General features: G+C 36.8%; 2 protein-coding genes across 3 annotated transcripts in view; one reads left to right on the top strand and one right to left on the bottom strand.

Moving 5' to 3' along the window:
• The window catches only part of KBTBD4 (kelch repeat and BTB domain containing 4), a gene marked incomplete in the record, with an annotated part of 83,263 nt that extends 71,102 nt beyond the window's left edge, over positions 1-12,161 (bottom strand). The window contains 2 exon segments of one of the 2 annotated variants that reach the window (XM_053720357.1): positions 1-363; positions 12,012-12,161. In XM_053720357.1, coding sequence (XP_053576332.1) covers positions 1-347 — 347 coding nt within the window. 2 annotated transcript variants of the gene reach the window in all.
• NDUFS3 (NADH:ubiquinone oxidoreductase core subunit S3) overlaps positions 12,017-15,000 on the top strand; it is a 53,474-nt gene continuing 50,490 nt past the window's right edge. Inside the window, exon 1 of the mRNA XM_053720358.1 lies at positions 12,017-12,166. Coding sequence (XP_053576333.1) covers positions 12,121-12,166 — 46 coding nt within the window. The 5' untranslated portion in view covers positions 12,017-12,120. The remainder of the gene's footprint in view (positions 12,167-15,000) is intronic.

The following is a 15,000-nucleotide window of genomic DNA, read 5'->3' on the forward strand; positions in this document are numbered from 1 at the left end:
CTAAGCTTCACTGCGCCATGGTAAATGTAATCCACTAGCAGCTGGAAAACATTTTCACTGACATCCCGCAGCTCAATTACTCGGTTCCGGCCCTCTTTCAGGTTTGAAGTAAACATGGAGCGGAAGAAGCAGCTCTGTGCAGATAGCACAAGTCGGTGAAGTTGAAACTCCTTACCATCCACCAAGATTGTAACATCAGCAAAAAGTTCATCTTCCATGCACAGCTTCATGATGCTATGAGCAACTCGGCTGCTGTGGGAGCGATCTGTGAAAGTGTAGGTCACAAAGTAATTCTCTTCTGCGGAGCCCGAGAGACTTAGAGTAGTTGTCTTCTCTGAGGGGTCCATGTTGGTTTTCAGGTGCCTAAAATGTTACAAATATAAAATATCATTTTTTTATTTTTTTTTAATGGAATCCATCACCGGAACAGAAGCACACAAACATTTATGTGTAAGAGATAAACTGCAGGCAATCGATAATGCATACTTAAGGATTCATTACATACTAGCTAATAAGGACAGCTCATTATCATTACTTCTTAAAGGAACACCAATCAGCTAGCGCTAAAAAAGGTGCAGACCCAAAAATGTTCCGGTTCCTAAGCTTACATTTCTGCTTTTCAAATAAAGATACCAAGAGAACTAAGAAAATTGATAATAGGAGTAAATTAGAAAGTTGCTTAAAATTGTAGCCTCTATCTGAATCATGAAAGAAACATTTTGGATTTTATATCACTTTAATTACAGGTATATGAGAAAAGAGCGGCCGGTGCTGAGGGATTTAGCGAAGAGCCGCGGCAGAGAAAGGTTGAGTTTAGCAGCCTTTTTTTCCAGAAACTCATCACTGAAAGTCCACTTTATTTTTAGTGATGGTAAATTCTAGCGTTTTTTTTAAACACTCGGATTTACCATCACTTTAAAATATAAAATACCATTGAGATGCCAATTTGAAATTTGTAATACAGGTAGAAAACCCTTTATCCAAACTGCTTGTGTCCGGAAAATGTTTGAATTTTGGAATTTGTACCTGTGCTAAATCTTAAAAATTCTAATAAAAAACAAACAATGTTTTCTGTCTGCGACATTGAAATGTTAGCTCATACATTGTTATGTCAAATATCAAATAAAAGGCCATTATGTACTCGACAATTTTTTTTATTAAAATATCTAAAATTATAACCTGAGTTAATTGAGGTTTTGTGTATTCATGCAGATCAAAAAATGTAGTTTCAGGGTTTTAAACCCTTATAAACTAAATGAAAATGAAAAAAATAAAACTGAAACATAAGTGCAAATTTAAAATTAACCCTTTCACTGCTAAGCCATTTTTACACAACGGTTGTAAACCAGTTTTCAGCTTTTTTACTACTTGCATTAAAACCCTATTGTAAGTCAAATTTCAGTGAGTGACCCACAAAATTTATATATGGTTGTTTTTTTTTCCCAGCAGGCCCAGCAGATTCAGAATATACCATTATTATATTTATATTTCATGCCATGTGAATTAGCTGCGGCAAAAACAGAAAAAAAATATTTTTTTTAAAGATCTTAGTAAATAATATAGGAAATGGCCAGGTGACCACTGTGGTTACTAAATTGTCATCAAGGGTAGCCATATGTGAAATAGGGGCCCATACAGGATTTTGGGGGTTATAAAATAGATTAGTGAGGCCTCTTTGTGCAGTATAGAGATAAAAACACTTTTTTACTTGCAAGGTGTTCGCTGTTACCACAGTGATCACCTGGCTATACAGAAAATTAATAGATTTTTTCAGAAAGGAACTTTTCTACTAGAAAATAAACTTTATTAGGGGGTATCTAGACATAACAGTATAAGTCAGTATATAATGTCCCATTCCCAAGCAAATCCACATTTAATGTTTTTTTTTTCTTCAAAGAAAAAAGGATCTGCTTTGTACTGTCTTTCCAAGACCACCGTCATTTGAAAGAGCAGGTGATTCTCTTTCATATGAGGGGTCTTGGGAGGTCTGTGGCTAGTGAGGGATCAGAGGGTTTGAACAGCAACCTCCCCATTCATTTAAAACCATGAGAACACACAGTTATCTGCACCATATTAATGTTGCTAATAGCTTGAACCGAGACAGTTCAACAACTGTATTCCAATATATTAACATTAAAGAATTTTTTTTTATCAGATTTGTTTTTCAACTGAAATTTTTTTTCTTGTTTAACCCCTTAACGACCAACGACGTATGGGGTACGTCCTTGGTCTTTGAAAGCAGTGGAAGCGATCCTGATAGCTTCCAGCTGCTTTCATGTTATTGCAGTGATGCCTCAATATTGAGGCATCCTGCAATAACTGTTTTTAGCCATCCGATGCAGAGAGAGCCACTCTGTGGCCCTCTCTGCATCGGTTATCGATGGCCGTTATCGTTGGTGGGTGGGAGCTCATCCAGGGAGGCAGGTGGGCAGTCATTGGTGGAGGAGGGGGGAGGGATCTAGTGCGCGTGCACGGGCGCGCGCGCGTGCACGTAAGGTCTGTGAAAACAGTATCAATATGCTGTAGATCTGGAGGGTGGGAGAGAGGACTGGGGAGGGTGGGATTTTAAAATTAAGGCATCTGGGAGAGGGTGGGGGGTTGGATGTTGAGGGGGGGGCAGCTACACTACAGAAATAAATAAAATATTTAATAAAAAATAAAAAAATACATTATTATTTTTCAAACTGGGTACTGCCAGTACCCAATATGGTGCCCAATAAAGGCAGAGGGGGGTTAAAGAGCTGTTTGGGGGGGTCCTACACAGCAGAAGAATTATTATTATTTTTTTTATTTTTTTTAAAACTAAAACCCCCCAAAAAACTTTTATTTTAGTACTGGCAGACTTTCTGCCAGTACTTAAGATGGCGGGGACAATTGTGGGGTGGGGGAGGGAAGGGAGCTGTTTGGGAGGGATCAGGAGGTGGGATGTGTCAGGTGGGAGGCTGATCTCTACACTAAAGCTAAAATTAACCCTGCAAGCTCCCTACAAGCTACCTAATTACTCCTTCACTGCTAGACATAATATATGTGTGATGCGCAGCGGCATTTAGCGACCTTCTAACTACCAAAAAGCAACACCAAAGCCATATATGTCTGCTATTTCTGAACAAAGGGGATCCCAGAGAAGCATTTACAACAATTTGTGCCATAATTGCACAAGCTGTTTGTAAATAATTTCAGTGAGAAACCTAAAATTGTGCAATATTTAAAGTTTTTTTTAATTTGATCGCATTTGGCGGTGAAATGGTGGCATGAAATATACCAAAATGGGCCTAGATCAATACTTGGGGTTGTTTACTACACTACACTAAGCTAAAATTAACCCTACAAGCTCCCTACATGCTCCCTAATTAACCCCTTCACTGCTGCGCATAATACACGTGTGGTGCGCAGTGGCATTTAGTGGCCTTCTAATTACCAAAAAGCAACATAAAAGCCATATATGTCTGCTATTTCTGAACAAAGGGGATCCCAGAGAAGCATTTAAAACCATTTGTGCAATAATTGCACAAGCTGTTTGTAAATAATTTCAGTGAGAAACCTAAAGTTTGTGAAAAAATTTGTGAAAAAGTGAACATTTTTTTTTATTTGATCGCATTTGGCGGTGAAATGGTGGCATGAAATATACCAAAATGGGCTTAGATCAATACTTTGGGATGTCTTCTAAAAAAATATATATACATGTTAAAGGATATTCAGGGATTCCTGACAGATATCAGTGTCCCAATGTAACTAGCGCTAATTTTGAAAAAAAGTGGTTTGGAAATAGCAAAGTGCTACTTTTATTTAGTGCCCTATAACTTGCAAAAAAAGCAAAGAACATGTAAACATTGGGTATTTCTAAACTCAGGACAAAATTTAGAAACTATTTAGCATGGGTGTTTTTTGGTGGTTGTAGATGTGCAACATATTTTGGGGGTCAAAGTTTGAAAAAATTGTTTTTTTTTTTCATTTTTTCCTCATATTTTATAATTTTTTTTAATAGTAAATTATAAGATATGATGAAAATAATGGTATCTTTAGAAAGTCCATTTAATGGCGAGAAAAACGGTATATAATATGTGTGGGTACAGTAAATGAGTAAGAGGAAAATTACAGCTAAACACAAACACCGCAGAAATGTAAAAATAGCCTTGGTCCCAAACGGTCAACAAATGGAAAAGTGCTCTGGTCACTAAGGGGTTAAAGGAATAGTCTAGTCAAAATTAAACTTTCGTGATTCAGATAGAGCAAGCAACTTTCTAATTTACTCCTATTATCAATTTTTCTTTGTTCTCTTGGTATCAGTCTGTGGAGTGATAATACACGTGTGTGCCATGTGAAATAAACAGTCTGGGAGTGATAATACACGTGTGTGCCATGTGAAATAAACAGTCTGGGAGTGATAATACACGTGTGTGCCATGTGAAATAAACAGTCTGGGAGTGATAATACACGTGTGTGCCATGTGAAATAAACAGTCTGGGAGTGATAATACACGTGTGTGCCATGTGAAATAAACAGTCTGGGAGTGATAATACACGTGTGTGCCATGTGAAATAAACAGTCTGGGAGTGATAATACATGTGTACATCATATAAAATAAACAGTCTGGGAGTAATAATACACGTGTGCATCATATAAAATAAACAGTCTGGGAGTAATAATACACGTGTGCATCATATAAAATAAACAGTCTGGGAGTGATAATACACATGTGTGTCATATAAAATAAACAGTCTGGGAGTGATAATACATGTGTGCATCATATAAAATAAACAGTCTGGGAGTGATAATACACGTGTGTGCCATGTGAAATAAACAGTCTGGGAGTAATAATACACGTGTGCATCATATAAAATAAACAGCCTGGGAGTAATAATACACGTGTGCATCATATAAAATAAACAGTCTGGGAGTGATAATACACGTGTGTGTCATGTAAAATAAACAGCCTGGGAGTAATAATACACGTGTGCATCATATAAAATAAACAGTCTGGGAGTGATAATACACGTGTGTGTCATGTAAAATAAACAGCCTGGGAGTAATAATACACGTGTGCATCATATAAAATAAACAGTCTGGGAGTGATAATACACGTGTGTGTCATGTAAAATAAACAGCCTGGGAGTAATAATACACGTGTGCATCATATAAAATAAACAGTCTAGGGAGTTATAATACACATGTGTGTCATATAAAATAAACAGTCTGGGAGTGATAATACATGTGTGTGCCATGTGAAATAAACAGTCTAGGGAGTTATAATACATGTGTGTGGGGCTGCAACTAACGATTATTTTCATAATCGATTAATCGGCCGAAGTTATAATACACTTGTGTGTCATGTAAAATAAACAGCCTGGGAGTGATAATACACGTGTGTGTCATGTAAAATAAACAGCCTGGGAGTAATAATACACGTGTGCATCATATAAAATAAACAGTCTGGGAGTGAGAATACATGTGTGTGCCATGTGAAATAAACAGTCTAGGGAGTTATAATACACATGTGTGTCATATAAAATAAACAGTCTGGGAGTGATAATACACGTGTGTGCCATGTGAAATAAACAGTCTAGGGAGTTATAATACACTTGTGTGTCATGTAAAATAAACAGCCTGGGAGTGATAATACACGTGTGTGTCATGTAAAATAAACAGCCTGGGAGTAATAATACACGTGTGCATCATTTAAAATAAACAGTCTGGGAGTGATAATACACGTGTGTGCCATGTGAAATAAACAGTCTAGGGAGTTATAATACACGTGTGTGTTATATAAAATAAACAGCCTGGGAGTGATAATACACGTGTGTGTGTCATGTGAAATAAACAGTCTAGGGAGTTATAATACAGATGTGTGTCATATAAAATAAACAGTCTGGGAGTGATAATACACGTGTGTGGCATGTGAAATAAACAGTCTAGGGAGTTATAATACACATGTGTGTCATGTAAAATAAAAAGCCTGGGAGTGATAATACACGTGTGCATCATATAAAATAAACAGTCTGGGAGTGATAATACACGTGTGTGCCATGTGAAATAAACAGTCTAGGGAGATATAATACACGTATGTGCCATGTGAAATAAACAGTCTAGGGAGATATAATACATGTGTGTGTCATGTAAAATAAACATACTGGGAGTGATAATACACGTGTGCATCATATAAAATAAACAGTCTGGGAGTGATAATACATGTGTGTGCCATGTGAAATAAACAGTCTAGGGAGTTATAATACACGTGTGTGTTATATAAAATAAACAGCCTGGGAGTGATAATACACGTGTGTGCCATGTGAAATAAACAGTCTAGGGAGTTATAATACACGTGTGTGTTATATAAAATAAACAGTCTGTGGAGTGAGAATACATGTGTGTGCCATGTGAAATAAACAGTCTAGGGAGTTATAATACACATGTGTGTCATATAAAATAAACAGTCTGGGAGTGATAATACACGTGTGTGCCATGTGAAATAAACAGTCTAGGGAGTTATAATACATGTGTGTGTCATGTAAAATAAACAGTCTGGGAGTGATAATACACGTGTGTGCCATGTGAAATAAACAGTCTAGGGAGTTATAATACATGTGTGTGTCATGTAAAATAAACAGCCTGGGAGTGATAATACACGGGTGTGTCATGTAAAATAAACAGCCTGGGAGTGATAATACACGTGTGTGTCATGTAAAATAAACAGCCTGGGAGTGATAATACACGTGTGTGTCATGTAAAATAAACAGCCTGGGAGTGATAATACACGTGTGTGTCATGTAAAATAAACAGCCTGGGAGTGATAATACATGTGTGTGTCATGTAAAATAAACAGCCTGGGAGTGATAATACATGTGTGTGTCATGTAAAATAAACAGCCTGGGAGTGATAATACACGTGTGTGTCATGTAAAATAAACAGCCTGGGAGTGATAATACACGTGTGTGCCATGTGAAATAAACAGTCTAGGGAGTTATAATATACGTGTGTAGGGCTGCAACTAACGATTATTTTCATAATCGATTAATCGGCCAATTATTTTTTCGATTAATAGACTAATCGGATAAAAAATAAAAAATAGTTTCCTATATTTAAAATAGAATCCACATACTTAGTATTATAAATATAAACTTCTGACTAAAACTTTACATTAAAACAACTGTTGGTCCAATTTTTTATGCAGCAGAACAAATTTTTATAATTAAGCAAAACAAAACCACAAACTGTTTGAAAAGAGGTAGAAGTAGTAAGAGTTAGACTATCACTGTTTATAACATTCTGTTATTCACTCTTTTAGAAACTTTGCATTGAAATGCAAAATTGTCAACATGTCCACACGCTCCTGGCTGAGGCTGGTTCTCTTTTTTGCAAGCTATTTTGCCTGCAGCAGAGAATAGGCACTCAGATGGTGTTGAGGTGCCCAAGATGCATAAATAGGGTTTTGCCAATTTCCCCTAAGTGGGAGATTTATCTTTGTTAGCTCTCCACCAATGCAAGGGGCCTCTTAAAGTAAGCCTGGACTTCATTCTGACATAAAAATATCTTGAATGTCTATATGTAGTGGTAAATAACCATCTATAAGGTTAGGGGGGAAAATATCTAGTCCACTCTTAAAATAACAGATATATACTTACAGAGGTTGAATTTGGTACATATTCCAATTAATTAAAAATAGAAAAAAAAGGGCTAAAGACTATATATCAGTAAAAGGACACAGACTTTACACATTTATCTATAGAGTACATATATCAGCAATAGCAAGCGATCCGCTAAAAATTGAACAAACAGGTAATAGTGACATCAATTCATATAACAAATGCCATCAATCTAGGGCTAGATGTAAATAACATCCAAATTATGACTCCTATTTTATTTCTGGGTTGCACATAAGACAGGAGTAGTTATAGTGTCCTAAAAAAAGTGAAAAGTAATATGTATGTAGACATCCTTTAGACTAAGGGCATAACTATAAAACACAATACCATGTGCAGGAGCTCATTGGAGTAAAGCAGCTGGTGCTATGCACAGACCAACTAATTGCCAACCAACTAATCGATTATGAGATTCATTGACAACTATTTTCATAATCGATTATTATCGATTATGCCGATTAGTTGTTGCAGCTCTACACGTGTGTGTCATATAAAATAAACAGTCTAGGAAGTGATAATACACGTGTGTGTCATGTGAAATAAACAGTCTAGTGAGTTATAATACACGTGTTTCATGTAACATAACAGTCTGGGTATGAAAATACATGTGTGTCATGTAACATAAGTCTGGGTGTGATAATACACGTGTGTGTCATGTAACTCAACAGTCTGGGTGTGATAATACACGTGTGTGCCATGTAAACAAGATTGATGGTGTATGTCATGTAAACAAAAAGTCTGGGGAGTGATAATACTCACGAGTGTCATTTAAAATAAACAGTCTGAGAGTGATAATATACATGAGTGTCATGTAAAAAAAACAGTCTGGGTATGATAATACACATGTGTGTCATGTAACATAACAGTCTGGGTGTGATAATACACGTGTGTGTCATGTAAACAAGAAGATTGATGGTGAGTGATAATACACGTGTGTGTCATGTAACAGTCTGGGGTATGATAATACACATGTGTGTCATGTAACATAACAGTCTGGGTGTGATAATACACGTGTGTGCCATGTAAACAAGAAGATTGATGGTGAGTGATAATACACGTGTGTGACATGTAACAGTCTGGGGTATGATAATACACTTGTGTGTCATGTAACATAACAGTCTGGGTGTGATAATACACGTGTGTGCCATGTAAACAAGAAGATTGATGGTGAGTGATAATACACGTGTGTGTCATGTAAACAAAAAGTTTGGGGAGTGATAATACACACGAGTGTCATGTAAATTCCCCTTTGAGGAAGCGTGAGCGAAACACGTGTCAGGGGTCTGGCTTCAGAGAGTTCATACTCTCATTTATTAACCACTTACTCTCTATGATAAATGCTGATTGCCAATAGCTTGTAAATGTGTGTTATATTCTGAGATCAGATGTTGTGCTATGTTAGTGAAACAAGTCAGTTAAACGTTAATCTAGCCCCCGTTATAGAAGGGGCTTAAGCAGACAGAATCTATTACACTGAATAGCTGTGCTAGAGTTAACTGTGAAGCAAGGACTGTATAATTACAGATAGAGTATTAGCTAGATAGCTTAAATCTCGCAATATGACATCCAACATATTAACAGGTCCTCTTGATACAGAATTATTTCTGAATTTATAAATAGCCAGCTATAAAAGATATTGTTTATATCTGACTGCTTGATATTATACAAACCAAGTACAATGTTTCATATCTAGACACATGATTCTCAGAGGTATTATTCACACACCTTTACTAAATATTAATATCTAGAGATTTTAAGCAGACAGAATCTATTACACTGAATAGCTGTGCTAAAGTTGACTGTGCAAGCAAGGACTTTATAATTACAGATAGAGTATTAGCTAGATAGCTTTAATCTCACAATCTGACATCACACATATTAACAGGTCCTCTTGTTACAGCATTATTTCTGAATTTATTAATAGCAGGCTACAAAAGATAATGTTTGTATCTGACTGCTAGATATTATACAAACCAAGTACAATGTTTCACATATAGATACATGATTATCAGAGGTATTATTCACACACCTATGCTATATATTGATATCTAGAGAGTTTAAGTGTTTTTAAACGTGTATGATTGAATAGTTAAACCAATAAAGATAAAGTATGAATGGTTAAAAATCATTCCTGTATTATTCAGTGAGATTTTTTCCTAAATAATTGCAGGGGTAAAGCACTCTTTTTTTGTTACAGACTTTGTAACTCATTTATCAATGAGTCTCCTTAGTGCTATATTGCCCCCCTAACAGGTGCATGTTGATTACAAAAATATTTGGCACCTATAGGTAATTACCATTAGTACTACTTTAACTACTGTCTTGTTACTATGTAAAATAAACAGTCTGAGAGTGATAATACACGAGTGTCATGTAAAATAAACAGTCTGGGGAGTGATAATTCAGGTGTGTGTCATGTAATATAACAGTCTGATGAGTGATAATACACGTCATGTGTGTCATGTAAAATAAACAGTCTGTGGAGTGATAATACACATGTGTGCCATGTGAAATAAACAGTCTGGGAGTGATAATACACGTGTGTGTCATGTAAAATAAACAGTCTGGGAGTGATAATTCAGGTGTGTGTCATGTAATATAACAGTCTGATGAGTGATAATACACGTCATGTGTGTCATGTAAAATAAACAGTCTGTGGAGTGATAATACACATGTGTGCCATGTGAAATAAACAGTCTGGGAGTGATAATACACGTGTGTGTCATGTAAAATAAACAGTCTGGGAGTGATAATACACGTGTGTGTGTGTGTCATGTGAAATAAACAGTTTAGGGAGTAATAATACACGTGTGTGTCATAAAATAAACAGTCTGGGAGTGATAATACACGTGTGTGTCATGTAAAATAAACAGTCTGTGGAGTGATAATACACGTGTGTGCCATGTGAAATAAACAGTCTAGGGAGTTATAATACATGTGTGTGTCATATAAAATAAGCAGTCTAGGAGTGATAATACATGTGTGTGTCATGTAAAAATAAACAGTCTGGGAGTGATAATACACATGTGTGTCATGTGAAATAAACAGTCTAGGGAGGTATAATACACTTGTGTGTCATGTTACGTAACATAACAGTCTGGGTGTGATAATACATGTGTGTGTCATGTAACATAACAGTCTGGGTGTAATAATACACTTGTGTGCCATGTAAACAAGAAGATTGATGGTGAGTGATAATACATGTGTGTGTCATGTAAACAAAAAGTCTGGGGAGTAATAATACATGTGTGTCATGTAAAATAAACAGTCTAGGGAGTTACAATACACTTGTGTGTCATGTAACTTAACAGTCTGGGTGTGATAATGTCACATGTAAACAAGAAGATTGATGGTGAGTGATAATACACGTGTGTGTCATGTAAACAAAAAGTCTGGGGAGTGATATTACATGTGTGTGTCATGTAAAAAAATAGTAGGGGAGTGAAAGTACACGTGTGTGTCATGTAAAATAAACCGTCTGTGTAGCGATAATACACGTGTGTGTCATATAAAATAAACAGTGTGGGAGTGATAACACATGTGTGTGTCATGTGAAATAATACAGTCTAGGGAGTTATAATACACTTGTATGTCATGTAACAGTCTGGGGAGTGATAATACACTTGTGTGTCATGTTACGTAACATAACAGTATGGGTGCGATGATACACGTGTGTGTCATGTAACATAACAGTCTGGGTGTGATAATACAGGTGTGTGCCATGTAAACAAGAAGATTGATGGTGAGTGATAATGCATGTGTGTCATGTAAACAAAAAAGTCTAGGGAGTAATAATACGTGTGTCTCATGTAAAATAAACAGTCTGGGAGTTATAATACACTTGTGTAACATAACAGTCGGGTCAGGGTGTGATAATGTCACATGTAAACAAGAAGATTGATGGTGAGTGATAATACACGTGTGTGTCATGTAAACAAAAAGTCTGGGGAGTAATATTACATGTGTGTGTGTGTCATGTACAAAAATAGTCGGGGAGTGAAAATACATGGTGTAACAGAGTTTGATAACACACGGTAATCTCACATATATAAAAAAAAAACAGCCTGGGGAGTGGTAAATATCACGGTCTGCAATGTAAAACCACGCGTGGAGTTTGATAACACACAGTATATAAGGAAGCACGCAGCGTGGTGTGTAATCACGCACCATTAACGATAAGGCGTTATAAATACACAGTATGTAATACAAAAATATATGATGGCTGACATCGCATATCTGCTATTACTTTCTGATCTCTTTTCCCACAAAATGTCCGGTTTTAGTCTTAATATGAATCGGCACCGTCATCCACTACTCACTTTTCCTCCTCTCGCCCTCAGTGCCCGGAACGTCTTAATTTGCGCCTACACTTACCGGAAGTCACACGGAACATTTTTACCGTCGGACCTAAACCAGTCTCCTACTGCTTCCGTTGTGCTGAATTGCCCTTGGTCCCTACCGATTTGAAGTAGTTGCCGGGGACATGATGTTAGCCGGTGTGCGGGCTGCCCGAAGCCTGTTGCGGGGAGGTGAGGCTGGGGAGAGAGGATATTAACAAAGCGGATTCACAGTACGGTGTTGGCATCGTGGCTAATGACAGCTCAATGTCACTTGCATACCATGGGGGGTCTTTATTAAACACAATCCCAGGCTACTAGGAAGGGAATTTTTATGTAAAGAGATGTTGCTGTCCTTGGCAGCCAACCCTATCTGACAGATAATGGGTTAATTGAATTTATGTGACTGGTGTTCAAATGGCTGCACTTGTATAAAATATTCGACTCCAGTTGTTATCAGTCTCCTGTAATAACCCTAACTATGTTTACATTTAGATAATTTAGGAATTTCCATGCTGGCCTCTGGTCCTTCAGTAGCAAACAACACATTTTGTAGCATAAAAAGGAAATTATATAATAAATTGTGTGTGTCAAGCTCCTAAAGCTATTAAGGAGGACTTGGTGGCCAAATCTCTTGGATAATTTAAGTAGTGTTTTCCGAGTGGTACACATGGTATTCTCAGTCGCCCTCCAAATTTTTCCCCCCCCTAGGTTCCTTGTAATAGGTCCTGTAGGATGTTCTTCATAATCTGTTGAACCTTGTTTGCCAGTGCCATACTTACCTCCTTATTCGTTCAGATCTTTACCTCTGGTTTGTGTTGAAAGTTTTTAATTTCAATTTAGCAGGGCTTCCTTTTTGAATTAATCTTTATAATGATCTTTTTCAATATTCTTAAAGGGCACTTGACCCAATTTTTTTTCTTTCATGATTCAGATAGAGCATACAACTTTCTAATTTACTCCTATTGGCAATTTGTCTTCATTCTCTTGCTATCTTTATTTGAAAAGCAAGAATGTAAGTTTAGAAGTCAGCCTATTTTTGGTTCACAACCTGGGTTGTGCTTGCTGATTGGTGGCTAAATGCATCCACAATTAAACAAGTGCTGTCCAGGGTACTGGACCCAAAAATGGCTGGCTCCTTAGCTTAAATGCCTTTTTCAAATAAAGAGAGCAAGAGAACGAAGAAACATTGATAAGAGTAAATTAGAAAGTTGCTTAAAATTGCATGCTCTATCTGAATCATTAAAGAAAAAATGTGGGTTTAGTGTCCCTTTTAAGTAGTTCAGGCCACAGATAATTATTGGCATCTCAGTGATAATTCAGAAAATGTAACCTTTTGCAGATTAATAACTGGCCATCTGAATTAGTTCAGCTATTCTTATGTGTTATGAGCATAATAAAGCATAAATAAAATGGTTCCTTGAAAGATCCTGACCCATACCACCAGGACTATTGTAGGTTTGTGGGCTTGCCATTATAAAGTTTGTACCAGTTCAGTGCATTTACTTCAGCACTTTCAAAATGTGGTAGAAAGGTGGTATAGAGTTAGCTTAAAGGGACAGTATACATCAGAATTGTTATTGTTTAAAAAGATAGATAATCCCTTTATTTATTAACCATTCCCCAGTTTTGCATAACCAACACTGTTATATTAATACACTTTTTTACCTCTGTGATTACCTTGTATCTAAGTCTCTGCAGACTGCCCCCTTAATTATCTCAGTGCTTTTGACAGACATGCAGTTTAGTCAATCAGTGCAGACTCCTAAATAACTCCATGAACTAGTACTGTCTAACTGTAAAAAAAAAACTTTCAAAATGCTCGGAGCTAAGGGTCGGTTTTCAACGGTTTAGAAATCAGTTTGAGCCTAGCTAGGTTTAGCTTTTCAAAAATACCACCAAGGGAACAAAGCAAATTTAATGATAAAAGTCAATTGGAAAGTTGTTTAAAATTGCATGCCCTATCTGAATCATGAAAGTTTTTTTTTTTTGGACTTGACTGTCCCTTTAAAAAGAGCACTACATAGAAATACAATACTTTCTAAATTTTAGCAATAAAGGGAATTCAGCACTCTTAATTGTACATATAACAAAATGTAATTTTATTAAATTTTAAATAGCAGCATGCTCAGTCATTAAAACACATGTCCGACATCGCCAAAATTACAACACAAATAAAATGCATACATACAAAAATGCCCCCTGTAAATATATATTAATTTAGAGCCCAAATGTCCAAGTCTGATCTGCAATACCCTGCTGCACTAGACCCTATCGACATATATGTAATATCTTGGCAGGAATCACTTGGGGATTCAGAGTCTGATAAAGAAATCCAAAGAGAATGTATGTGTAGCCAAGTTGAGTCTATCCAATTGGTATGCAGTTATTCAGAAGTTGTATATAGCATGAGGCATATAAATAAGCTGTTAGTGAGCAAGTATCCGCAAGGTTGTATATATCAGCAAGTCTGCAGAGAAGCTGTAAGTTGCATATACTAGTATTGTATATAACCAGTCAGCAAAGTCATCACAGATGGAAATCAAGCATAGCAGATACCCAACATACCATTAGTGATGACATACCTGTGCATGTTGTGCCATATCATAAACAGTTCCATCCATAGTTGAAATAGGGTGTACACCAACTCGCATGGATACCGATCCGTCTGAAGATCCAAACTTTTCTCACTCGACCGACACAGCCATGTCGTCTCGGTTCGCTATGTAGTGAGACTGCCCGGAGATCCCGGAAGAGCGTAGTTACTCACAATTGGCCACCTGCACTGTCAATCCAATAGGTGATTGCTCGGGTGGAATCTCGAGGACATAGCTCCAACTGAGGGGCAACAGAAAACTAGATGGCACCAGAAAGGTGGTATAGGCTGTTATTTCTCGGTCCTAGCCAAATATATTTTATTTGGGAAACCAAAGATATCAGTCTTCTTTTTGGCTCAAACAAGAAGGACAGAGTTATGCACCATTCTGATGTTTCTTGCAATGTTAAGAAGGCTAGTTGAGTGCTGT

This window comes from Bombina bombina, chromosome 7 (genome assembly GCF_027579735.1).
Source record: "Bombina bombina isolate aBomBom1 chromosome 7, aBomBom1.pri, whole genome shotgun sequence".
NCBI lineage: Eukaryota > Metazoa > Chordata > Amphibia > Anura > Bombinatoridae > Bombina > Bombina bombina.